The sequence below is a fragment of the Petromyzon marinus genome, chromosome 6 (assembly GCF_048934315.1).
Source record: "Petromyzon marinus isolate PM22_M1 ecotype Great Lakes invasive population chromosome 6, UKy_Petmar_22M1.pri1.0, whole genome shotgun sequence".
NCBI classification, from domain to species: Eukaryota; Metazoa; Chordata; class Hyperoartia; order Petromyzontiformes; family Petromyzontidae; genus Petromyzon; species Petromyzon marinus.
This window is the reverse complement of record NC_133672.1, coordinates 6,595,198-6,622,936: the sequence shown is the minus strand read 5'-3', so window position 1 is coordinate 6,622,936 and position 27,739 is coordinate 6,595,198. Positions and strand designations below refer to the sequence as shown.

Genomic DNA, 27,739 nt, shown 5'->3' with positions numbered 1-27,739 from the left:
AAAAAAACCAAAGAATTACAAACGTCTATGAAGCACTGTAATCAAAATGTCACCGAACTGGAATCGGTCGTAAACATTTGAATGTTTAATTTGTTGCATGTTCTTCATACTCTTCCCTTCCCATGCACTTCTATTCCCGTCACTCTTTGTTCCTTTCACGTTCCATTTCTCTTCCTTTGACATTTCTCTCACTGTGTCTGCTATCTGAATTGACCTGCTGCTTCATTTTTTTAATCCATTTACCTTCTTGTGCTCACGTTAATCAGTCGTGGCAAACCAGGCTCCTTGTGTCGAAGCTTGAGCCACACCGCTGCATTATCAGCCGCAAACGACGCAGCCTCCCCGGCGACATCATCCCCGGCTGCGGCGGTCCCGGGCGGCAGCGACAGGGTCAACGTGGAGAAGGGCGGCGGTGGTGGCAGATGCGGCGCTCCCCGCCTCCGGGATGGCATGCAGGTGTTGGTGGCGGGCACGGGCGAGATGGGCACAGTGCGCTTTGTGGGCGAGGTGGGCTTTGCGGCGGGCACATGGTTGGGCCTGGAACTGAGGGCGCCACGCGGAAAGCACGACGGTGCCGTGGGCGGCCACCGCTATTTCAGCTGCCGGCCGGGCTGTGGCGTCATGGTGCGGCCGGGCCGTGTCTCCTACCGCGGCATCAATGGCGCCCGGCTGCTTGGCGAGGCACTGCTCGGCTGAAGTGCCCTGCCAGGGTCGGCACGTTTGCCGTTCAAGTCCACAATGCTGTTGGATGTTTGTTGCATTTGTTTGGGTGGTCTTCTATGAGGACTATAGTTGTGTGGGCTGTATGGCACGTCAAAGTGTCCATCGGCTGAAATTAATAGAAAAACTGGTTCTCTATCTCAGTTGGTGGTTGTAGCCTGGTGGAAAATCCACATTCCCACGGAAAGCGACATTATTACCGTGGCACAACCACTGTTGACCTCACAAAAGTGTTGCTCACTTTTATCAATCGCTTCAGGATAATGAGCTGAAGCAACGCCTGGCTCGGATTTGAACTCGTGACCTTCTGATTTGAAGTCGAGCACTTTGACTTAGATACTGAAATTATAAGTTCTGATATCGGGGGATTGTAAAGTAAAAATAAGTAATTTTAACCATTTGAATATAATAGTTTTAATATATAGAAATATGAATATTGCTACAGCCGCCAATTGTTCTGTGCTGCCTTTTTTGGTTAACCATTTATGCACTTTTTAAATGTAAATAACTGCTGCTGGGTTTTAGATGCTGTAAAAGGAGAAGATTTGATTTGACAGGTATCAATGCACAGAGTAGTTACATATTACAAGATACATTTATAGTGTCTCTATGCACACATCTCATCACTGGTAGTGCTGGGAAAGTGATGGAAATTCTACATCTCCATGGTAGAGACCAGTCTCCCCATAGGAACTATCCTATGTATTGCAACAACCCGAACAAATATATATATTTTAATCGGTACCATGACATAGGGTGAATTAATGGGATGAACTGGAAATTAATTATGAAGAATTAAAAGTAATTTAGACTATAGAAGGAACTTGGGAATATTTTAGATTCAGGAAATGCAGATTTGTGAACGATTACAATGTCTGCAATAGAATCGTTTCCCAACCCTTGCTGACAATATTTTCATCACCCATGCAGTTTTGGAGTGTAATGGGGTTGCGAGGGACACGTCACTCTAATCGATGTTACGAATCTCCACTCAACATGAATGTAATCTTTTGGTTTTATTGTCACTTTATAACAGTCATGGGCTCTCGCTCCTCTGCGGATTGTGCAAGTTGTGCGTGCGGATCGATGGGCTTGTATTTCTCTGCCAGTTATTTTCTCGGTTGCATTAATTACTTTTGTTTGATTTGCCCCTTTTTAATCTTTGTGCTGCAGCGGTGTTTGTAAATATGATTGAGAAACCAGTATTGCAGTGCTTTATAAATGGAAAATTCTTATCTTTAAATTATGAAAATTACAAAAAGTATTTACCAGGAGCCCTGTTTCACTGGGTAGTCAGATTACTGTGATAGATACAGCACAGTATCATTTTAATGTCAATGTATTTTATTTGAAAATGATTCGCGGGAAACTGACAACGAACGAAGTATCTTTTCTAGGATCCTGTATTTATCACACTACAAAACCTGCGATCAAAAGGTTTATAACGAGTATGGAGTGTTACATTGCTTCTAAAGCCTCAAATAATTTGTAAATGGTTTTCAAAAAGTCACTCGCTAACACTGGACCAGTGGCCATTCTCTCTGTGGCACTCTCAGTTGAAGTCCATCTTGAGCACACATCACTGGCGTCCAATTTGAACATGGGGCTGTGCCTTTAACAGTGTCCATGTTTATTTCCTGAAATAAGATGGAGCATTGGGTTAATCTTATGTTAATTTCGGGGTGCTTAATCAAGCGTCGAAAAAATATCGGGTTTGATTGCCAGGCTGCCTTCTGAGATTTACCAAATTCTAGCTTTAGCTATTTGTTGACCTTGGCAACGATTTACTGTGTGGGAATTACCACATTGCTAAGCATACCCAACTTCATCCATTGTTATAAGATCACTAGAGCGGAGGCCTATCATTTGAGGATTACTGCACGGCATTTGCGCAGAAGTAATGGCCAAGATGTGTCTGTTGCTTCATTGGGACATGTACGTACGTACGTTTGTTGAACTTCTTTCGCACCGTACGTAGCCAACCGTGCTAATCGGAGGTGCAACACGGGATACTGTTGATCCCCATTGGCGTCCCTGCGAGCCAGCAGTGGAAATGTCCCGTTTCCATTTTAGGGGCCCCCTATTTCACCACAAGAAGCCTGCTGTTGAACTACGGAGGGATGTTGGGCTGAGTCAACCCCTTAATCAGGATGTTGACTCAAAGTCTGTGAATTGTGTGAGTAGAGTGCCCGAACCAAAGTGTGTACCCTCACCAAAGTGCCACCCAGTGTCTATGTACGCATTTGTATTTATAGTTCCTGTCAGCGTGAATAATATGTACATAGTTAGCCACGAGTTAGACTGTTCTTCACCATGGCAATATGTAATTTCCACCACTGGCTTCTTATGGGTACTGCCAACATAAATGACTACTGCACCATAACTCAAAGTGAGCAGGTAAACACTTGAACTTTTACAAATGTGTGATTGTAGTATTATGTATATGCATTTTTATATCATGCACATGTGTGTAAGTGAGTTTATTACTTTAGACCTGAATTACGTATATTTGTATGAATGTGTGTTAACAGAAGTGTTGTCATTGCTCACCTTTGTGCCACATGATCTGTTGTCAGTTACATGTACACTCATAAAAACTAAGCAACCAAAGAAGGCAGGAGAGGGAGTCCAGGCTACAGTGGGCATCCTTCCATTCAGAATTTTCAGTTGGTTCTATAAACAATGCCACAACACCGGTGCCAAACTCCTCGTTATTAACACCTCTTAGTACACGATTTACTGTGTTCGCCGGCAAACCCAGCCTCGTAAAATCGTTATTGCAATAGATGCACATGTATAGATCTTAAACCACTGCTGGACAGGAGCCTCCCCACACCATTATGTGACCATACTTCACCACTGGGCCTTGAAGGTCAGTGAAGGTGGGGACAGTCTATCTAGGAGCATAGAAATGCAGTACAACATTTGGGTTTTTTCGCACTACCCTCTGCTGCTCACTACACAGCCCTGCCACCTATAACGCATTGGTCTCTCATCCACGCACTATCCAGGCTCCAACCTGCTTAGCATTTGAGATCTGCCAAGATCAAGTTAATTCTGGGTGATTCGGCCATAGGCAAGTGATGCTTGATGCTCAGATTAAGGATTGGATCCAAATAGTGGCCCAATGAGCCATAGACAAAATGTGGATGAAATAAACAATTGAGTGTGTAGAGTGGAGATTTTAAGAATATTTTATTTGAGGGAAATGTAGCCTACACAGTTTCAAGCAGCAACTCTGTAAAATATGTAAATTAAATGTCTCCTTGCTCAAACATTGGGCAGCGCTTATCTGAATTGCCGCTGTAAGCCATATCCATGGTGCGAGCCATTGTCTGCAAAGCATAATTGTTCACTTGCAACATAGCGATACTAACTTTACCCTGACCAGGATTTGAACTCATGGCCTTCAAATTGTGAGTTGGCACTCGAATCACATTACAGCTTTGCTACATTTTTGAAAAAAATGTATGCTCTATGTTTACTCGTCCCCTATTTACAACATTTTTTATTCAAACTATCTCCCTCAAGCCACTGGATGTTTTCGACTCCATTGGTGGCCTAAACCAGAGGTGGAAATTCCACATTTTGGCCTGGTGGGTGTCAGTCTCAACATAGCACATATATATGGTGGCAGTTACTTCAAAAAAATATTTGCCTTTTCAATAAGCCTAATTAGAAATAGGTTTACTTCATGAAGGTATTTGGGCCTTAATACACATTTTTTAAAGAAAGCTGCTGTACGTTTAAATCATTTATGGATGCATTGATTGCTGACTCAATGACAGAATAAGCACATGACCTTCAATTGCCTTGCTTGTCGTGGAAGTACATTTAATCAGACTATTGGCTTCGTGTCCATTAGCATTTTCCCCTACGGTGCAGTACAGTGTTGCTCTTGGTGGCAACCTATTCTTAGAAGACATTGTCTGGCTCCAGATGTCCATGCTATATATATCCATGGACAGTTCCTGACTGAAGCGAGTCTGCTAATTAGCCTGACCTGCATCGGATATCATTCGCAGTTGTGCGTGCATCTGTATTTGATTTATAACGGTGTTAGCTTCTGCTAGCCTGTGTGTTGCCTTTTGATCTCTTAATAATGACTCCAATGGAAAAACCCAAGAGTTTGTGCATTTGTCGGCTATATATATTCAAGCATCCATTGTTGCCACATGTCTGTACAGAGTGCCTTGTGTAACGTTTTTAATGGCACACTCCACGGTTTTGGTTTTTTGGAAAACGTGTTTTGCTGTGACTTTACATCTATGAAAAATGCTGATGCATCCATTGATGAGTTTGACGCGTAGGCTTTCGCGACCAATTAAACAAAAATCTGGGTTAGATCGCGTAAGTATAAATGTGTCGTTAGCCCGCCACCACAAGATACAGCCAATTCGTAAGGTTTGGCACGTAAACAAAACGTGCTAATTAGTTACTACTTCGCCCCACCGGTGTGTTGGATAGTAAATCCACAACATTTACAATTTGAGCAAGACGTTTCGCTGGCAGTACATTCAGCTTCATCGGGCGATTTTGCCAGACTTTAAGACCAGAAGCAGGTACCCGTCCATTAATTATTTACCACAGCTGAAATTTGACTCGTCTGTGAAAGAAAGCCACCTTAACGCCCAAGGTTTTCACTTTAACGTGAACCGTCTCTGAAAACAATGAACATTACTTAAATATGGCCGTCTTGTGTTCCCACAAAATGGATGTTGCTCGTTGACCCTCCACATCGTGAAATCGTGCACCGATGACACTATGTAACACATCTTTTGTTCCTGGGCAGTAAGTATTATGTCGTAATTGCTTATGCCTAAAAAGTATAGAAAATGGCTATTATTCCCCACAAACTTTGCTTTTGTGACCAGGACAGTGATATTTTGAAATGTACCTATTTGCAATGAGAAAAAGGGCGAATTTGTGTCTTGTCGTTCACATAAAGTCCGAAAAAAACCATGAATCAAAATTTACATGTATTTATACTAAAGTAATACCTTAATGACTACGAAAGATTTAGAAGTGAGTCATTTTTCGAGATTTACGATTATACTGTAAATCACTTTCACGAATCAGCCCCCAAATGTAGTCTCCCATCATGTTCTCGTCCTTAGAAGCGCCGTTCAGAGTCCAGTATATCCTGGTGGAAGCGCTCGCCTTGCTCCTCTGAGTACGCTCCCATGTTATTCTTGAATTTATCAAGATGAGCATCAAGGATATGGACTTTGAGGGACATCCTACCGCCCATTGTGCCGTAGTTCTTCACCAGAGTCTCAACCAGCTCCACATAGTTTTCGACCTTGTGATTGCCCAGGAAGCCACGAACCACTGCGACAGAGCTGTTCCAAGCCACTTTCTCTGTACTAGTGAGCTTCTTGGATTAGCCGTCAATGAAAAGGTGCCACTGGTTACAGGCGATTCCGACTGGTTACATTGTGGTAGAAGCAGAGCCCATCTTGACGGGTGAAGAAGCTGCAAAAAGGTTGGTGACGCTTCCTCTGATCCGCGACTTGCACACTTTTATCCAACAAGTTCCACTGCTTGAGCGTAGACGTCAAAAAAATCGGCATTAGAAAAGATCTCTGATCAAGTAGTTGAGGTTTTTTTGTTTAGGGTAGTATGGGTTTCTCTCCTCAGCTCCACCTCTGAAATTGTCAACTGGATCTACGTCTCTCTCGCTCTCTGACTTGCTGCTCTCTTCTAAAGACGGCTTCTCTCTCCGGAGGAGTGGGTACAGGGAGCTCATGGCAGCGTGGCACCGGGGCGATGGATGAAGGAAGGTGATAGCTGGTGCATTCTTGCCAGTCCGTAACAGAAGTAACAGTTGCTTCAGTGGTCAGTGGGTTCCCGCCAAATTCTTGGGAGAGCGAACTTCATGGCTCTCTTTTCCCCTCTGTACCATCCTACAAAAATACATTTATTTCACCCATGACTAATGTGTAAGAGATTATCGCAACATTTTTCATATATGACGTTTTTTTAATAACATTGAAAATTGTAAAACATTTTTAAATTAAAAACTTGTAGAATTAAATTTTTTCAAACAAATTTTATAACATAAAATTCCAAGCAACAATTGTCCATCTTACCTTCCAGTTTTTTTTGCATTACTCACAAGTGAAACGGGGTGCCTAGGGGTTGTCTTGATCCCCCGACAGGCATGCCGAAATATGCCTCGTAGGCCTCACACACATCTTAGCAGATGCTTCCACAGAGTACTTTTTCGCTCTTGTCTTGATAAATTGGCCGCAGACAAAGCAAAATGCGTCTGCCGAATGCTTTCAGCCTCTTGATGCCATCTCAGAAAAATACAGATATGTATCCACTTCGCTAGCTGAAACTAAACTGAACTGGTGGGCTTAATGCCCCTGTATTTATACTATTTATATTACTGGAATGTTCTAGAAGTTACTCCAAGTTTACTCAGCACTGAATCTATTTGGAATTTTCTGGAAAATAGGTACATTTCAAAATATCACTGTCCTGGTCACAAAAGCAAAGTTTGTGGGGAATAATAGCCATTTTCTGTACTTTTGAGGCATAAGCAATTAGGAAATAACATTTACTACCCAGGAACAAAAAAATAATAAAAATACGTATCAAATTATATATAATTTGAATGGTTTTCATTTTTGTGACATTTGAATTGGCATGTTTGCTCTTGAGTGTCTACTCATGGAAATCTGCTCGTATACTGTATAGAATTAAAAACTATTCATATGTTTGCATCACCGTTTCCAAAGGGTGTAAAGCAGTAACAGTATACATTGTAAGGTGTGGGTCTATCACTTTGGAGGAACTCCTCTTATCTGTGCTCTTGGCGGACCTAATTGCAAATAAGAAAATTCCCTGAACAAGGCCGTTTGATTCTCCTTTCTGAAAAGAAACCCTACCTATGACCATTATCTGGACTGATTGTGATAACCATGATTTATTTCGCGATGTTAAGTGTGGTGAGGTGAACAATGTCATACACTATATGGGAGTTGTGGTAGTATGAGCGGCTACTCGAGATCATGGTAAAGAGGGCATCTTCATTCTGTAAATAATGGGATGAATTTCAGATAATGTGGCAACAGATGAATTCAAGTCTGGATGCTTTGAAGAAGGGCCACAGATATGTTTTTTTTCTGTTGTAAAGCAGTGTTGATGATGATGACGGTAATCGTTTCGGAGCGTGTGTTTGAAGTCCACGCGTTGTCTTTAAAAGTGTCCTCGTGTTTTAACACCCCGCCTGGGAGTCATACATTTAGTAGGTACACAAAGATCTGTCACAACTTGACCCCTCCCTGTACGCACGCGTACTTTTTACCCCCCCCCCCCCCACGTGCGTACGTTCGCTTGACATACCCCCCCCCCCCGAATCTTATAGAACGGCCGATATTTAATCCACGCAGAAACGATCAAGGATTAATAATATTAACGTGTTTAAGCAAACAGATAGTCCACCGCCGGACTATAACTAATTTGAAGGCCAATATAGACAAATTATTATCGAGGCTTCACCCCCCCCCGTTTCCTATGCGTACCTACATTGTCAGTAGACCCCCCCATAACCAAGCGTACGCATTTGGGTTAACTCCCCCCTACATGCGTACGTACTGAATGGATTGCCCCCTGATACTCGCGTTTATTACCCTGTGCCGGGGTTTTAACAAGGAAGACACGTGCATAGCAAACGATGAGTGCCAAGAGGTTTTTTTTTATTTATTAGGTAGCATGCAATGGAGTCTCGTCTTCAGCACAGTCCAACGCATTAGTCGACCATAGCAACAGAGTTCAAGTTTGCATTTACATTTTGAGTAAAGCAGGCTCGTCGTCAACAGACTTGGCGTGAAATGAATGTTAAGCAGTGTTTTCTTTTGTACAGCTCACGAACAAAATGTAACAGCGAGCGGCGTAGTAAATAGGTGAACATGTTTTCCGTGACAGGGTATAGATGATTTAAAGCTTTCGTGACTGCAGGGATTCATATTCTTGGTTCTTTCGGTAAAGTCACGTAGAAGGGAAACAATAAAAGAATAAAAATATAAGACAATAAAATTCTCACTGACAAAACGGCCGTGCGTGCCAAGTGGCAGGATGTGAGGAGTGGAGTCTGCGAAGCTCTGCTCCATCCTGATGATGATTGCTTGTGTTTGCAGTCGAAACGTCATGAGAATTTGATTGTTTTATATTTTTATTTTTTGATTGTTTCCCTTCTACGTGACTGCCGAAAGAACCAAGAATATAGGGTATAGATGTTTATGTAGACACACTGAAACAAAACATGAATTTTCTGCAATTTAGTGGCGTTGTGTTTTGTATGCCTTGCCAAGTGTTGACATTGTTAGGATGGTCGGTTTCAACACTAGAGCTGTGAGAAGGAAAGCAGCGGCTTTGTTGGAGGTTTATATTTTTCAAGTGGAATTTCACCAAAGGAGAATTCCCAAATGACAAAAGTGTCTCCAAATTGAAGTGAGCACAGGGAGAGCACTACATCCATTGGCAGACTTGAGCCATTGGTTGGAATTTCAGCTTATCTATGGAATAGCCACCGTTGTAATTCCGACAAAGCAGTTGTCATTTTATAGACTTGCAGAGGACTCAATAAAATGACTGACAGCAAGCTGAGCGCTCTAAACAGTATGCCATCCAATGTAGGAAGTGGGAAACAGTCAATCTTTAACATCCCACAGTATCCCTTGTGTCATCATTATTGGCACGTCGGGGGGGGGGGGGGGGGTGTTTAATATGGAGTGTCCCACTTTGCCTATCAGTGGTGTTAAATTTGGGCTTGTAACACTTTTGTCACGTGTAGCCCCACATTGTATCCTGGAAATGTTATCCCATTGAACAGCATCCCACATTTGTATGTAGACATTTAGTGGGGTTGTGTTGCTGCATTAAACTCCACAAGGCTTTCGTTTGGGTGCTGTTTTGATGATTGCTAAATAAAGGGAAGAACACGCTTTTAAGTGAGGTTTGTTGACATGTCTAAAATCTATGTACATATGACAGACAATACATGCAGCTTTTCTTAACTTTTATGTTTACAGTTCAGTACTAAGGACAACGTTCAATCAACGACCACATGTTAAAATGGAGACGCTACATGTTTTCTAATGTACATTAGGCTACACTTGGGAAACTGTGTAGAATATAATACAACACAACTCCCTCTATTCAGTGCGTCAGGATATATTCCTAAGAGCAGAACACTGCACGTTTTCACAACATGATAATATTATCCATCTAAGCAAAAATAAGAGCCTAGCCGTACCAATTTGTATCAGTATTTTTTTCTCCAGAAAAGTTTAAAAACTATATGCTATATGTGATGCCTTTTTTTTTTAAACACTGCTTTGAAAAATATATGACTTAATGTTACGCTATTTTATTTTTATAACCAGAGGGGTGAAAAGGTTACTTGGAGGGGTTTAATACCCTTGTCAGAGCACAAATCCGGCACCACTAATAACCTGGGTTCAAACCCGAGATTAATCTAAGTTCCTGTGTCGAGCATATTGGTGATCTTTACAGTCCATCTCCAAAGGCGACGTTTGTAAATGCACATGAACTCTGACAGACATGTGGTGAACAACTCTATATATATAACATCAACAAGTGCCATCGAGTGTTGGGTAAGAGAGGCCTAATTAAGATACTCCCAGAAGAAGTTCTGTAGCATCTGCTAGAGTAATTGCCCAGTGTGACATCACCACTACTTGTGAGGCATCGCTAACCTGGGCTTTCTATTCGCCTCGTACCAATTAACTTAAAAATAGAACCTCACCTCAAATGTAACGTTAGTATTTAAAACTTAACACGCTTAAGCTGCACTGTGGTGTACACTGGCATATTAGCTTCAGTTGAGAGCACAGCGGCGCGGCTGGTTAGAGCGTCGTCACGCTGCAGCCCTCGCCCAGGGAGAGGCCCGAGTCCCGGGTGGAGGGCGCTGTGCCTGTGCGAGCCGTGCTGACGCCTGGCAGGTGCTTTTCCTGCCGCGCGTATCCCGCCTGCTTGTAGCCATCCTCGGCTGCCACCCCAGCTGCAGTGCCACCCCGTGGCGGCCCGCCTACTTGCTCGGCCGCCGTCTGCTGCTGCTGCGGTTGCGCTCCCGTCGGAGTGGCGGCGCCTCCCTCGAAGCCCGAGTCCTCGCGCTCAGGCGGCACAAAAGCCACCGAACGCGGCGCCACTGACACGTAGTTGCAGGGAGGCGACAGCGGACCGTGGTCCTGCGATAGCTCCAACGTCCCTGCCTTGAAAGCAGCCTCCTTGGCAGCCGGGGTCATCCAAGATCCATAGGTCGGGTTCCACAGGTTGTTGCCGTTTGCCTGGCCAGGAGCTGGCTGACCAGGGTGCGAGAGGGTCGCCGTGGCTTGCTGCAGTTTCTTGAGGTGCTGCTGTTGCTGCTGCTGCTGTTGAAGTGGATAATGCTGATGAGATTGGTGGTGTTGCTGCTGCTGCTGGTTACCCGGGTTCCTGGGATCATGGCCAGCCTGATGGTGAGTGGGACTGGGCCGGGCAGGCTGTGGAGGGGCGGCAAAGGGCGCTGCCTCAAGTGGGCCGCTCATGGGCAGTGGGGGCACCCGGTCTGGGTTGGGAGGACGCATCACAGTGTTGCCTTCGTCATCCGGAGGTGGCATGTACTCAGTTGGCAATGGGGTCTGCACCACATCCGGGTCCTGTTCAGGGTGGAAAGAGATGGATGTGTTATTAATTTTTCTTTAAATTTCAAGATGTTTTTGAATCCCTTGTGACATGTATCAGCATTATGTCAAGACGAGTGCGTTTCCATGGGGAGTGCTTTTGGCAAGTAGAGTCTGAATTTGTGTCAGCAGGGAATGGCCCCTAGAAATATCGCAGACCTACTCCTGGAGTCACTTCAAGAGATCTCTTATTTAAAACAACGTGGTGGACGCTTACATGGCTGATGAAGAGTATTTATTGCAAGGCATTCAAATAAATGTAGTCCTCATTGCCGGAATAAAAAAAAAACACGTTTTGTATTGTTTTTCTGTGCAGTCATGGGTTACCAATTCGTTACTGTTAAGGCGCTCGTTTTTGATGATGGGTGGCTCAGATTGTTAGCCAATCTGACATGATGTTAGCCCACCTAAGCCAATGCGCCACCTCAGAAGATCAAGGTGACCATGAAGACCAGAGCTGTTGACACTACTGATACCATCAAACCTGATTATTATTTATGACAAATCTCACAACTGTTGTACAATCAAGACCGCACTTCCAATGCCTGCGCTTGGAGCATTGCACCATCTATTTTATTTTACCACGTAAGGCCCACTGAGCTATATAGATATTTTTCAGAAGCGACCTGGCCACAAATGATAGCTCAACGAAGTGGTTTATGGGGAAATGTAGAGCAGCCATATATTACTATTTTCAACCTCTAAGATTCCCACTTCAATGTCACCAGAGCACTGTGTGGGAGTGTTGCACCTGTGTACAGTAAGTGATTCGCTCCAGGATGGTTGAGAAGTTGGGTCTGTCCTCTGGTCGGTGTTGCCAGCACTGAGTCATGATCCGGTACCTGTATGAGCAGAAACCTCTTAAACCGATAGCAACATCAATTCACCCACCCACATATTAAAAAGTTGGATGTGAAACCCCTTGAGTCGCTTTAGGACGGCCGTCAACGTAATCAGGCCCCAACGTGCGCATAAAGTATGACGCTTAACAAATAGGATTGCATGAAGGCATGCTTGAAACTAGCACATTGCCAACGTGTTCTTTCTTTCATTTCCTCAACACATCGTAAGTACATATTTGGCAGTATTTCCAGGTAAAACAAATTTAAAGCAAAAACTTCACTGACCATGGCAATTGTGAAAGTCAAAGTGTCTTCCATGCCCAACAATATCTGAACTTTTGATGACGGTTGACTACGTACGGTGCGAAAGAAGTCTAACATACATACTTCTGCTGGAGCCCCAAGGCCTGTCTTGGAAATTATTAATTTTTATGTGAGGGACGAGTCTATCACTAGAATTATTGACTTTACAAAAGGGTGCTTATTTACGTTTTGAACTGAAGCAACCCCTGACCAGGGATTTAACTTGCAACTTACAATTTGTGGCTGAGAGTTGGCTCAGCCCCTACACTTTTGGGTTTACTTAGTGGTCATCCAATGTATAAACTGGAACCCCCTCCATAGGAGTGTGTAAATTCCACCACTCGCCAAAAAACGGTGCATGACCCACATCGTATTTCATATGTCATTTGAAGAACAAAGGACCAAGTTCATAACTATATCGAGTTTGGAAATCCATTCGATAGAGTTTTGGGGGGGGGGGGGGCACCATATGGATTCCGTTTGCACACAATTTGGAACTCCTGCATCACCGCCGCATTGCTCAGTGGAAGAGTTCAGATACATTGTAGATACATTGTCTCGATGCATGGGGCGGTAACATGGCCCAATAATCGCGTGTCCACCGCTTGTCCAGAGGTTCACAGTTCGAATCTGGCAGGCCGCCATGGTTATCACTGCAGGTACATTAATTGTAATAAATGCGGCATCCGCTTCAATCCCTCTTGTTGTTAAAGATCCACTCACATTTTAAACAAGCTAGCCTGTTGTGTTGTCGGTGTCATCCAAGTTGACTAAATTCGAAAATTACTCTCACATTACTCAATTTGAAGTACGCATAGCAATCATCGCCTCCTATTGGCAGACATATGCCCACTTGCACGCCGGCTGCTGAGTCACCTTGTGCCATACAAGGACAGCTGCCACTGGGAATGCGCTTTCCACAGTGTGGAAATGAGATGTGATGCAAGCCGCTTATCATGTGTAAAGCGTTCTTAAACCGCCCCGACGTAAAGGACGACGCTCTATAAAAAAAAATCAACAAGATTTCGGATATCCTAAAGGTCACTCTGTCAATGCAGTGGTATCTAAAGGCATCCACATAAACGTTCCAGCATGGTACGCACACGGGCACGGGGCAGTTCTTTGGTGGGTCCATGCGGCCACCGCTTGTGACGAACTCCATCACCTCCTGGTTGCTCTTGCTCGGGTAGGGCATGTAGCCCAGGGAGAAGATCTCCCACAGCAACACCCCAAACGACCTAGACAAGCAACGTTGGGAGGCAGCCGTGAGTGACACGTACAGAGCGCACGAGAGAGCCCTTACAGTGTGGATCGTGGGGGTTACTTGACCGAACTTCATCACACTGTGGCCGGCTTGGGTTGGTGCGGGTGGGGAGCATAGATGTGAGAATGAAATGGTACAACAGGACTGCAGTGGATTTTTCTGCGTGGACTTTTTTTTCCGGACACCACGTAGCCGTGCGGCCAATGATAAAATTATCTGAAAAGCGGCCACCAATCCGAGCACAAACCAAGCTCAACCCCCGACTTGGCTGATGACGAGGTCGGGTGAAATTGTGGGTCATTTGCTCGTCGGCGAATGACACAGACAAAGCCAGATTCAACATGTGCTCTGAATCTCCCAAACCCGCAGGGCTGCGAGGTGGCCAGAAGATGGTGGAGCAACACATGGTTTTGTGACCTTAACTGTGTTGGCCTTTTGAGTGTTATCCCCCTACATACTCATGGGTTTTCTTCAGCACTATTGTTTTGCTCCCACGTGCAAACACTTAAAGACCCAATGTATAGGACGCTTCCTGAAACAGCATTAAGTCTCCGTAATGCTTTGCTGTACAGCTGACGTAATTTTTTTTAACGATGGTCTGCAAACACAATTCGTACACGTACAAATGTCTGTTAACACTTAACGAACACTAAAATGCGTTATGCAATATGAGCGGTGTGTTGGAGAAGACACGTTTTATACTGTTCTCTGGCTAATTTGGAAATATATAGGATTTGCTGTGTTTACACCCAACATTGCTCGAAGTGAACTTTACAGCAGCACGTGGAGTACGCCCATACACTGTTGAGACAAAAAAACCGCATATTCACAGCACTTTTGTCAATCAAATGCTGGACTAAGGCCTCCTCATGCCATGCCTTTCATGGGGGTTGTTTGACTGTACTTCCCTACGCTGATCAGTACGAGTTGGTGTGGGGGGTGGACCAAGACTTTTTCAGATAATACTCGCCGCTGGTATTAGCCGTCACCGGGAATCGGACTCCGGTCACCGAGTTAATAACGCAGCGCATTAACAATTGCGGCACCACTCTACCGCACTGCTATTTAGTCAAATCCCAGCTGGGTGCATAAAGGGGTAGCATCGGCAACAGCAAGTCAAGGTCAACTTTCTGACCCTCGAATTGAAACCGAGTAGCGGCAGGATTGTGCCGCATTATGTTGACCATTACAATACCGTTTCCAATTCACAAGGATCCCCCAATCTTGCCTTGTAGACTGAAAAGGCTGGTGTCGATAATGAGCAGCTCCCAAAGTCTGGCCCAGTGCTACTATATCAGGAGGCCAGGTATCTTTGTGAGGCTGAGCTCACATCACGGGGACCGATAACAGGTTCTGACGGCACTTGCCACTGATTGACTGTCTACAGCTGGTAACTGAACCCCAGTCGCTGGGATCACAAAGACGCACGCAGACAAACGTGCGCGTAAACAAAACGCGCGTGTACACGTGCACAGGCAAATCCAATACAAACACACAGCTGAGCACACAAACACGCGCAACGATGGGGAAAGGCTCACAAGAGCATCTTGAGCACAAACACACATGCAGAGGCACGCATAGACAATCACATAAGCGCCCGCGTGCACAAACGTGGAGACACACGTACACACAATGCATCAATATTTTCTTGACATATACTCTTTGTTTTTGTCGGTGTGATGCCCTAATAATCCATGGGAGGTGAACAAGATGCTTGACGGCAGACCCAATTATTTTTTTTATCGTAAACACAACCACTGGCGTGTCATACGTCAAATTTATTTCAAACTGATGCTTTACCATAGGGCAAATTTGAAAGTCATGTGTCATATGACCCTGATTTAGGATTTATTAAACTGTAAAAAAGCAGCCTTCAGATAATCTCAAAACATTTTCAGACCAACAAAATGTCACCTGTGGTCATATTTTTGTTGTTTTTTCTTAATAGGATGTATTTACGTATGTCCACACGTGTACCGGCATCACGCGATGGGATCAAGAGCTTCCAGCAAGGAATTCTCACGCCAAGCAGTGCAATACCATATCGTGCCAGGAAACAGCTACGAGCGCATGTCACGTAAAACTACTCCTTGAAGTAACTACAATTGGACTCCTTTCCACACCTATCCGTATATACTTGACGAGTGAAGAGTTTTCGTTGCGTGGAAATCGAGCCAAATGTTTACCACTCGGTACAGGAATGTCAAAATAAGTGAAAAACTGAACGTAGTTTCACGAAGTTTAAAAAAATATACAATCACTGGTAAATGACGTGAGACCAGCTCACTGCCCTTGAAAATCCGGTTTAATCATGGTTTGCTGGAGATCGAATTTAAGTCAAAGATTTCAGGGCTGCTAGCCTTCTAACCATCAAGTCCTATAAGCCACCCGCCCATGTCAGCATTTGCTCACTTACCATGTATCCGTCTTGGATGTGAAGATGCCCTCCAGAAAGGCCTCCGGGGGCATCCACTTAACTGGCAGCATGGCACGACCACCCTTGCGGTAGTAGCTGGCTCTGTGCCCACACCCACCATAGGAGGAGGAAGCGTTCAAGGGATGTGTGCACGTCAGCTTTCCCCACCACCACGACCCCCCTTCAGTATCTCATGTACGGAAGTGTACCTGTACAGCCCTCATGCACAGTACTTTGTCAATCCACTACTGGACAAGGGCCTTCCCATGCCTCACAGGCAGTGGGGCGGGTGGTTACTTGAACATGCTTCGCCATACTGATTTGTGTGGTTTGGTGAATATGAAGAGCATAGATGTGGGATCATTCAGTATTACAATGGATTTGTTTCTGCACTGCCCTCTGCTGTCCACAATGTAGTCTCGCAGAAGCCCGTACCAACCTGGTTTACTTTCGATTTAAAGCTTTCGTGACTGCAGGGATTCATCTTCTGGGTTCTTTCGGCAAAGTCACGTAGAATGGGAATAAAATTATAAAAATAATAACAGAATAAAATTCTCAGTGAGAATTCTCAGTGAGAATTTTGTTGTTTATTATTATTAAATAATCAACATAATAATAAAATAATAATAACAGAATTTTATTCTCAGTGATAATTTTATTCTGTTATTATTATTTTATTCCCATTCTACGTGACTTTACCGAAAGAACCCAAAAGATGAACCTGGTTTCCCATATGAACATTATGCTTCTGAGATGAGACGAGATTTGGGGGGACTTCCCAGGTGACCCGGTTTTTAGACCACAATACAAGATCTGAATTTGAAGCGGAAAGTGTTCTTTATTCTACAAGTTTATATTTTTTTGCTTTATTATAACCTGGTCACCATGTCTGTCTATAGGATGACCACTGCTGTCTTCCTCACAAAGTGTATACACACATTTTGAGTGGGACTCGTGGTACTCCTGTTCTACTGAGCATGTTAATCAGCAAGAGGTCATACGAAAGAAGTCGTGAGTTCTGGTACGATTTCCAATTTATCTTAAAGATTGTGAGCAGTACTTGGAAACTATTCAACGGACACTGCAGTTTCGGTGCCACATAAAAAAAAAACGCATGACCTTTCCGTCACAGAAATTCCCTTGGCAACAAAATTACATTTATCAACTGACAAAAGCGACACGCGAATGCAGCTAGCCTTGTATGAAATTGAAGCTCAGCCGTTCATTACCGATGTTGAGAATCTAGTCATGGCTTTGCAGGACGATTCATGTGCATCTGTGATACGTTAACGCATCGGTTCCAACATTTTCGCACCCGTGGATCATACCGGCAATCTTCGAAATATTTTTGCGGACCACCACGCACCAATAATGTACTTCTCAAAACGAAAACTATTCATCAGCACCGAATTCCAGCAATCGGCAGATTCACTCAATAGCCCGCTGTGTGTCGCTGAATCATGATCAGCATCGACATTGTTGCGCAATGGGCTGTAAAAAAAAAAAACGACCCACAAATCATAGCGCTGCGTCCGCAACAGTTTTGCGGACCACTTCCCACGACCTTGCGGCGGGCCACAAGTGGTCCGTGGAGCACAGCTTTTGAACCACGACTCTCGAGTATATTTCCACCGTAAGGTTTTTTTCATGATAGAAATCGACAGCGGCGCTGCTGATGCACAGCCAGGCTTCAGCTCTGGATCTCTTGGTCCCTTTGGCTCTCGGCACGCAACCGCAGTGCCTGTGAGCCACGGCTGTTGCATTCGAACGCCCTCTGGGGTGAGACAGGCAGAGCTGAGATGTCCTCTGCGTGCTATGAAAGTCGGCCTCCACACAATTTACAGTAATGTCAGTTTCATTACCAGCAATGCCTTGTTCTATTTCATGTTGCTAATTTGCATTGCGGTGTCGGTTCCAGTTCAGGGGCGTTGTGATGCCGCTGAGGCTTGGTAATCTTTTGCAAGGCGTTAATGAAGGGTACCGTATGCGAAACATTTGTCATCGAAAGGCCCTGCGGTAATATTTTGAGGGCAGAAATATGTTGTGCCTACGTCACAGTCGTATTCCCAGGATATACAATCAATTAAAAAAATCTAGTTCAGTGAGTCCTGGGGCCATTGCTCATCTCCTTTGGCGGGCTCCAAGTCGGTGGTGGATATTCCGACGTACTAACGTGCAGAGGGATACTGCTGCTGCTGCTCCCTTGGTCTAATGATTCGTACGCTGGATTTACAACCCAGAGGTTGCTGGTCTGGGTCGATCTCCCGGCAACAATGAGAAACGATGGACAATTCATCAAATCACTGGGGGGGGGGGGGGGGGATGATGAACGTAATGTATGAACACCCATTCGTGGCGTTGCCCCAACACGCCAATATATGACCACAGAGTTTGGGCAATTTCTCGCGTTAGTTCTGGCTGCCTTCACTCCACTTGTCTGTGGTTTCCTGCGCCTCCGTGCAAAAAATTGCGCCCGTTACAAATTCGGCAGTGTTTTGAAGTGCATTATGCGTGAATGGCGTTGTGGGAATAACAACGAATACAAAAAAATGAAATTCTGTCCTTAGTACTACAATCTCAAATCGCATAATTGACTCGCGCAAACCACCGTCATTCACCAAACAGAATTACTTTCCGCTGCCTTGAGTAAGTCTGTGCATCTCTCAGAACCAGTTTTAAAGGCCAGTTCATAACAGCCATTCAATCAGAGTAACTGTCGATTGACCTGATTGATCAATAGTCTAATCAAATAAACGCAGCACCTTGTCAGTTTTTGTTGATGATGCTGATCAATCACAGCAGTTCCGTATTGGTCACAAGCCCTTCTCCTTTGGCGCATTAACCAAATCATTGTGCATTGTCTAGCTGGAGAGGCAATTCAGCAGCCAGAGAACACACATGTACAGGCTGGGAAGAAATGTTATCGATGTGTGTGTGTGTATATATGCACACAGCACAAAACGTTGTCTTCAATAGAAAAATATAGCAGGAATGTGACCATGCTTAGTACATCAAAGAAGACATCACTATATCATGCATATTTTATACACAACTTTGTTATGATCAGCTCAAAAGCACCGATTATTATGACGTGTTTGCTTACAGCAACAAGGTGAACACTACGACAGCTGTATACCAATGTCATCCTTATTGGCAATTATCAGCACGGTATCGCCATCATTGCTTTCGGCCGCACTTTCTGTCCGAAGGGTTTATGTTGATGAGCCCCCCCCCCCATCGCCCCAACACCCCCCCCCCCTCCCTATTACACTGTGTGGGGGACAAATTCAGCACACCGCTGCGTAGGCTTTCGCGGTCGTGCAGGACATCTCTCCGATTTGCTTTTCGCTCCGGCGCGCGGAGTACGTGTCGCAAGATCGCCGGACATCGTGCCGAACAACACGTAAGCACGTCGGAGAGCTACACAGCAAGCCCAAGGGCAGACGCTGACAGAGGGAAAGCCCTCGGGGGCGGGGGGGGCGTGGTTGTCATTCACATCTGTCCTAGGAGTCCCACAGAAGCCCTGCAACACACCGGTAGATGTCACGAGCCATGCCAAAGTCCCCGATCTTGGCGATGCGATCCGAGCCCTTGCTCGTGAGCAGGCAGTTCCTGGCCGCGATGTCCCTGTCGGCACATGCGCACAGCCAGCCATTCAAGAACGCACACACACACACACCGTGGTGGAGTCTTTTGTTTTAATTACTGAAATCCGCTGAGCAAAGGCTAAAACCTACTGTGAACCTAATTACCGTTGGTGGTGTAGAGCCAAAAGTGGTAAGTGATTGACAGTTGAATTAGCAGAATGTAAGTTGTAATAGGGTGGTAAGACAGGAGTTGTGTGGTATGGAGTGTTAAAAGAGGACCACAACGTGCTCCATGTGGCAGGTCGGCATGGAAACACTATTGGCACGGTGACACGAAGTGAGCTTAGCGACACATGAGTGGGTGAAGGGACAGCCAGAACGAACGCGAGTGAAGTGGGAAGAGCACAGACCGCTGAAGCTCCGCTAGACGTGGCAAAGTGTGGCGAGGGAGTGACGGTGAGAGAAAGAGACGAGACGTGCAGGGATGGATCGTCGATGTGCGGAGAGGTTTTTTTATTTTATTTGTTACTCTGAAATTGCCTTCCGCCGGGTGAGATGAGCCAATCTCTATCGATCCCAGTTGGTCCATCGTGTCCCTGCAGCTGTAGTCGCCACTGCCATTCTCACCGATTCCTTCTGCTTGAAGCCCCTGAAACCCAGAGCCTCTCGCTCCTCTCCCCACAATCTCCACACTCCGCCGTTCTTTCAGTCTCACTCGACGACTCATCGTAATCCCTCTACTCATGCGAGCAGATGTTACGTCATCATCATTTGTTACGTTAGAGTCTTGCTACGCTGCTATATGATGCCCCAGACAAAAATAACACCGCTTTTTTGTGCATTAAATTTTACAGACTTGCTTGAGAATGTGTTTTGCACTCACAAGTTGGAAAATGTTGTTTTCAAATATCTATGTATTAATAATGCGTGCTGTAAGCAAGAAAGCATTGCCAAGTCTCTAGGACCCTTTTTTTCACACAAATCCTGCTTCGGATGTTTGGCCAATTAATATTTTAGGATTTTTTGCACATGATACGATACGAGAGTGCCTGGAGAGAAACCTATTTGCTGCCCTTTCATGTTTAGGCCACCTCGTAGCCACCTTGTAGCCCTCTTGATGGAAAAAGAAATCCTGCATGATCTCCCTGGCTCTCGTTTTCGAGTCAAGTGATCATTCTCTTGAGGCACAATGAGTCACGAAGCCAATCAGCCAGATCTGCCACCTCCCACCAGCAATGCGATTAAAACTATGCATCACTAGAACCCGATTGCTTAACGTGTGCTCCGTTCCCAGCGTGCGGTCACACTGTTGCCGCTTGGGGAGCAGGGTGGTAATGCTCGTACCGCGCAGCAAGAAGGGCCTGGGTTCGATGCCCGACTCGTACAGAGTTTGTATTTTCTATCGCCGCTGAATGAAGGACTCCCCATAGCGTGTTGGTCGTGGTGGTTGTGTGACCATACTTCACCACACTGGTCAATTCAGGGTTTGTGAAGCGAGGAACCCCTGGTCGAGTTCAGATCCCACTCGCCTCCGATATTAGGCATGGCCAGGAATTGAACGCATTTCGCTGGGTTTATAACGTAGTATGTGAATCACTTAGCTACTGCTCTGTCCCTATAGTGATGGTGGAGAATTTCAGAATGATGGTAGATTTCATATTAACAAAGACAGTGATCTCTCTACTTATGGTAGGCAAATGCCTCGATGGCTATTGTGCTCCATGTTTTCCACAGTATTTCGTCTTCCCCTCTGATTATCACCGACTGCCTTCACCCTTCCAATATCTTCTATTCTGTCCATGCCACACTCTGAACCTTTCCTCTTCTCTGTCCACATTCTCGCTTAGCCCCTTACCCCATCCTCTAATTCATATCTACCATCCTGACCCGTGACTGTGCCATTTGGAATTTGACCATATACAGTTTTGTTTTTTTGATTGTTTTGTTCATGTTTTTATTTTTCTTGCTGTTACCAGCTTTCTATAACAGGAACCCAACGGAAATTTGCATGTATGCCCCAATAGGCTTTACCTATTTCAAAATAAAAACGCAACCCTCATATATTTCCTTTTCACATGCGTCTCTATCCTTGAACAGGGTAATGCAATGTTCCGTAATTTTTATGCTTTTGCATATTGCATTTTCATCAGTGGGTGGTCACCACCCTTTGAGATGCCTGGCACGGTAAGCCCCTACCTGTGTATGAAGTGGTTATCCTCCAGGTACTGGGAGCCGCACGCGATGTCCTTGGCCATGGTGAGCAGGTCCAGCATGACCAGCGAGGAGCTGCGGCCCTGGGGCACACATCCAACAGTGGAGGCTGGTGATGCAATGGCCCCGTGTAACTCAGTAGAGCCATTGCAAGTTAATATGACCAGTGTACCTCAAAAGGGGAATTCCATCAAGGCCAATTAACGTTTGGAAAGAGGTCCCGGTTATTATCCCTTCATAACAAGAGGAACCACACTGATTGTTAATCGCCACTGGGGCATCTCCCTTGTCTGCCAATGGAGAACGGTCTTGGCAAGGATTTTAGCAACAAGGATGGCCCTGTTTGCCCCTCAATACGGTTGAGGGTAACGCTGTTAATGGAGCAACTGTTATGGCTGGAAAGGGACACAAAGGGAGGTGGTGTGGCTGCCACTACGCCCAAGCATCTTTGTCTCGTCAGCACTGACATATTACACACTGCACCAGGTACAACAACTGAAGCCGAATTAATATCGGGGAGTCCATGGACAGGGTTTAAATACCAACTGTCTGTTGGTGTTATGCATGGCAGGAAATAAAACTCAGCTCACCGAGTTCGTAGCTCGGTGCGATAACCGTTGCTCCACCACTCCCACAAAAAGACCGAGTTCCCCCGTGTAGCCTCGACAAACTCTTGGGGCAAGTGCTGTTAGCAAGTACCCATTAAGGCCAGCAATGGTGCACGAGGTGCTGATGTAGCCAACACGACGCCCGGCTGCATCTGTCTTCCCAATGCTGACGATTACACCGTGCACCAGCTGCTGAGTCAACTTAGGCGAGACCCAGGACCAGTGGAGATAATCTCCACTGATGTTTGCTGTGGCCCAGGAATCGAGCCGAGGAATCTCAATCGCTGCACCGCCGTTCCTCCCACAGACGCAACACACTTTCTGGGCCCTGCACATACCGCCCTGGGCCGTTCCTCTCGCAGGTAAGTCTTCATGTCTCCGCCGGCCATGAGCTCGAGCAGAATGAAGCGCGGCAGGGTCTGCAGGCTGACCCCAACGCAGCGCACGATGTTGTGGTGATTGAACTTACTGTCGGAACGAGATGCAGACGGCCATTACCATCATGCGCGAAACAAGATAGGTACATTTGTTGACAAAGATCAATAATTAATTTAAACGATCTGGGTCCTGCTCGAATTTTTGCATCGGATGGCGCTCATCTCCAAAATACGGTCCTCATCCAGCAGTGGAGATTCAACATTCGTATTGCAGGGACGTTGTAGGACAACTACATTGATTTCCTACAAAGCGGTATTCGGTTTGTTCTCCGACGCGTGCTGTTCAGCATGACGTCCAATGAAAGAGAAAAATATTGGAGATGATACCGAACTTCACACGATACAACCTAATAACAAAGGCAAGAGACGCGGCACAAGCGCGGACACCTACACGGCCGAATTCATTATGTGGTCCTCAACCCATCACTTTCCTACTGCGAGGTATGTGCTCTAGCTGCAGCACTTCCCAATCAAAGTCTCGGCTCGAGAGTAAAGCTAAATTGATACAAATGAGAACCTGGGGGTAAGCTCAAGTTGGGTCCGGGTGTTAAATCCAGCATCGTTAGAGTGGGATCGCTTATCACTCCCAACACAATCATTTCTCTCCCGAGCTACACGGCCAACGTTTCCTGTTGTGTGATGATGTCTCAATTTTTTCAATCAATGTTTTCAAAAACATAAGGCTGCGTTCACATCCGCCGCTGAGAATGTAATTGTTAACTTCAATATGAGCCTGAGAAAAAAGAGCGTGCGTTTATCTGAGTCGCACTGTATTTGGAGCATCCCAGGGACACATAAGTTACCATTACACAGTTGGTGACTTGTTGGATGTGTTTTTTATAGCACCCAAACTGACGAGAGCCAAATGAAATATTTACGCGATCGAACCCAGAAACAAATCTATATTACGGATGATATTGGTTGCTAAAGCCTACGTGTTAAACTGGCATATTTTATTTACCAATCTTATGCACATTTTGTCAGGATGGCATTGAGCACAAATGTCAGTTGGGAAGAACCCACACGTTTCCATGTCAATTTATTTTATGCAGTCTGAATGACTCGTTGCACTTGTATAATGGTATATATAATTACAGTGGTTGTCCAATGTAATGTAGAATTTCCTCCACTGATTCAGTAATGCCAATGAGGAATGAGTGTCGTATTGCTCATTGGAGCCAGTATACAATTTGACTGACTTTTGATAGAAAAAAAGACTGCATTCTGGTAGCTTGCAGATTATAAAGACAGTAAAAAGTCCCATATGTTTTACATTTGTTTTAGCCATTGATGTACAAGAAGTTATTCAGCCCATTGTTTCTAGTTTCTTCATGCGAGAAGACAACAGCGAGATTGGTTGCCACTGTACGAATATGGAATTGACACCAATGCCTTGAGATTTGCCAATACAAGACAAGCACTGCCAATTTCTAGCTTGATCATGCAGACACTGTTACTTTGCAATGTTTTGGCTTCTAAAAAATTGAGTTCGTCATTTGTCAGAGGGTCCAGGGAATATTTTTGAATATCAAGAGGTCACTACTGTCAATGTTGTTGATGTCACCACAACCTGGCACTGCATCTGGCAGGTCCCATAACTCTTGTACAGCTGACACCTCCGAGGTCTGCTCTTGCGGTATTCCACCAGCTGGGCTTCAGGCTTCTTGTGGGTTGCTGACCTTTGGATGCTGCCGTTCCCATAATTAGGCCTCCGCCATCTAATAGACGTGCACTACCTGCCACAGCTTCTCTTCATTAGTATTTCTAAAGTATATTTTATCCCTAACTTCCAAATTGCATTCCCTGTCGTACCGTCACTTTACTAGAATCATGGTTTTACAATATATAATGACAAACATCTCCGGTATAGCCTTCACCAGACTGTTTGTGCTGTTAGCAAGTGCCTATGATATGGTGGGGAGCGGTAGTGTAGCGGTTAGCGCTGCGCAACGCTACGAACCCGGCGACCTAAGTTCAATTCCCGCTCATGGACAACACCAGTGACGATTATTTGAACCGGTCCTGGGCCTCCCCTAGGTCGACTCAGCCTCAAATGAGTACCTGGTGTCGTGTGTAAACATCGCCACTGGGGAGACAAAGGCGGCCAGGCGTGGTGCTGGCCACCCACCCCCTCGTGTGCCGTATTGGCCTTCGTAGGTGCTCGCTAACAGCACTTGCCCCTATAGCCTGTTAAGGCTATACGGGGGATCTTTGTCTTCATCTTTTTGTCCAACACCACATCTGGCAGCCTTTGTCTCCCCAGTGCTGATAGTTACACACCGTACCAGCTACTGATTTAAGCCTGAGTTGACCCAGCGGAGGCCCAGGACCGATTCAGATATTCATTGCTTCCTCTTCTTTCGTATGGCTGATGTTGGTGCACAGCAAGAACTACAATTTCACATTCAGGTGGTCAAGCCAGATAATGGCGTCAGCAGTAGCAGAGTGCATCGCTGCGAAGTTTCCTTCGTATTTGTGAATCGGGCATTGCGTCGTTTTATGTTGCATGGCCTATTTGGGATGACCACCGTCGCACACCAGAGGGTTTCTACATGTTCCAGTTGTGCATCAGGTATCCGCATCTGCCATGGTTTGTGCTTCATGGACGATCAAACCCAGGGATCTTCTCCGTTGGGTCTTTCACGGGGTGTTTGTGAGTTCTTTTGCACTCCATTCAGCTCTCCAAACTGATGTTGGCTGTTAACAGAAATCCAACTCAGGTTGCTTTTTTGCAGCACAGTGTGTTAACCACTGCACCACCGTTCCCCATCGCTCCCCACATACACACGGTGCCTCCAGCGGATTTTCAGCACCATGGACAGCTCCAAATGCTGAAGGCTAGCCACAGAAATGCTAATGATGTTACTGCGTCTCATTCCTAATGAGCCCTGCCAATGTGGATAAAGAATAGTGTATGTACAATATCTATTACATATTTCGTTATTTTATTATGTCCTAGTCAGGTGGCGCTGTGAAAGAACACTCAACTCACAATACGAAGGTTACAAGTTAAAATTCTGGCCCGATGTCCATTCAACCCATCGTGCCTACAGAGTCGATAATACGAGTGCCACTGTGTTGACAGTCGCCGGAAGACACCATCTGGTGATACTGGTTCCTGTAATGGGAATGTATAATTTCTACTGCTAACTTAGAGGCTGCCACCAAATGCTTGTTTGAGCATGGCATACTTAAAAATATATTAGCTTTTTTTATCAATAGACGATTAATGTATGTATATATGTGCTCCTAATTGAATTATTTTTTCATCTCTCGTTATCTCAGCAGGGCTCGCTAAGCCAGATTGGCTGAAATGTAATTTAGAGAAAAAAATGCACGCCCGCTTTGTGCTCATTAAAAGCTCATTAGCCAATGTGGGATTTTTGTTTGGTTTTGCGACGTGGGTGTTGTAATAACAGAGTGACAGACCTTCCTAATCCTGTGCCCGATAAATGAGACAACTTCACGACTGAGTGGGGGACGCCACTGCCTCTCCCCGTCCACACTTTTGTTATTGCACAAAGCGATCAAACTGTGCACAGTGCGAATGTCTAGATCGTGCATGCATCCATCATTTACATATCGAGTCAATATCCAGAAAAATTGTGGTGTGGAGGTGAGTGTACAATCGCAGAGTGATAAGGTTAAAATATCGGGTGGGAGTCAATTAATTATCCATCATCCCACTGTGGTAGATACTATTACTGTACAGTATTACTATTTGTGGGCAGTCCCGTAACAGGAATGTGGGATTGACACCAATTAACGTGTACGTTCTCTCGGCAGAGGGCAGTCTCCATTGGTTGTTCACGAGGTTGCCCTGACCAGCTGAGGCGGCTTTAATTCAAAGCTGAACAAATAACCAAAGTTAACGTGAGTTAATCAAAGCTCTCCACATCACCCCCTCTTGCTCCTCCACCATCAACCCTCTCTGTTTGCTGAAAGCAGTCTTCTTACTTTGAAGTGCACACAGTAGACAAGCGATCTGTATGTGTGTGCATGTACACCTGTGTATGAGCATTTGGGTGCGAGTATATCTGTTTGTGTGTATATACGTGTGAACTCTGACCTGATGATCAGAGCCTCCATGAGGAAGTCCAGCTCGTCCTGTTCCGAACAAATCTCGGGCAGTGTCTGTGAAACGACATTCGTTTCGCCCACGTTAAGCCCCCACTCTCAGCCACAGGCCACGCGCTAGTACTTTACATTTTATTCATAATATTCTTTTAGTTTGTTGGCCTTCCCCCCGCACCTCGGATGAGCACGGTTGGCTACGTACGGTGCGAACGAAGTTCAACATACATACACTCACACAGAGAGTCGGTTAACACACAATTAACGCATAGCCTGGTTGATTACGTTCTGCCGATGATTTATAAATTTGCTTTCTCAAACTTCCGATGTTCTTACTCTAAATATTGCCATGCTGGTTTGTTTATAGTCCATTGTCTCTCCTCCGGCCACTATGGTTCGGAATTCCACACAACTCTCTCATTGTCCTCTGCCACAATCCCCCCCCCCCCCCTCTCTCTCTGCCCCAACCCCTCCCCCTTCTCTCTATTTAAGGCCTCGGCACAGTGGCGCTGTCTTTCTGTTTGTCATTCTTTGGAGGAGCGTGGTCAGCAGTTGTGTTGGCTGTTGTGTTGGCCGGCTCTCT

At 45.3% G+C, this 27,739-nt stretch overlaps 2 protein-coding genes across 8 annotated transcripts in view; one reads left to right on the top strand and one right to left on the bottom strand.

The window, feature by feature from the left end:
- The window catches only part of LOC116939621 (CAP-Gly domain-containing linker protein 4-like), an 89,473-nt gene extending 79,793 nt beyond the window's left edge, over positions 1 to 9,680 (top strand). For all 6 annotated transcript variants that reach the window (XM_032948242.2, XM_032948243.2, XM_076063087.1 and 3 more), the window contains one exon: positions 267 to 9,680. In XM_032948242.2, coding sequence (XP_032804133.2) covers positions 267 to 696 — 430 coding nt within the window. In that variant the 3' untranslated portion in view covers positions 697 to 9,680. The remainder of the gene's footprint in view (positions 1 to 266) is intronic.
- The window catches only part of LOC116939625 (tyrosine-protein kinase receptor-like), a 194,640-nt gene continuing 175,306 nt past the window's right edge, over positions 8,406 to 27,739 (bottom strand). For both annotated transcript variants that reach the window (XM_032948250.2, XM_032948251.2), the window contains exons 18-25: positions 27,152 to 27,216; positions 22,984 to 23,113; positions 22,023 to 22,120; positions 19,774 to 19,866; positions 16,240 to 16,341; positions 13,663 to 13,797; positions 12,166 to 12,256; positions 8,406 to 11,390 (exon numbers count right to left, since the gene is read on the bottom strand). In XM_032948250.2, coding sequence (XP_032804141.2) covers positions 10,599 to 11,390; positions 12,166 to 12,256; positions 13,663 to 13,797; positions 16,240 to 16,341; positions 19,774 to 19,866; positions 22,023 to 22,120; positions 22,984 to 23,113; positions 27,152 to 27,216 — 1,506 coding nt within the window. In that variant the 3' untranslated portion in view covers positions 8,406 to 10,598. The remainder of the gene's footprint in view (positions 11,391 to 12,165; positions 12,257 to 13,662; positions 13,798 to 16,239; positions 16,342 to 19,773; positions 19,867 to 22,022; positions 22,121 to 22,983; positions 23,114 to 27,151; positions 27,217 to 27,739) is intronic.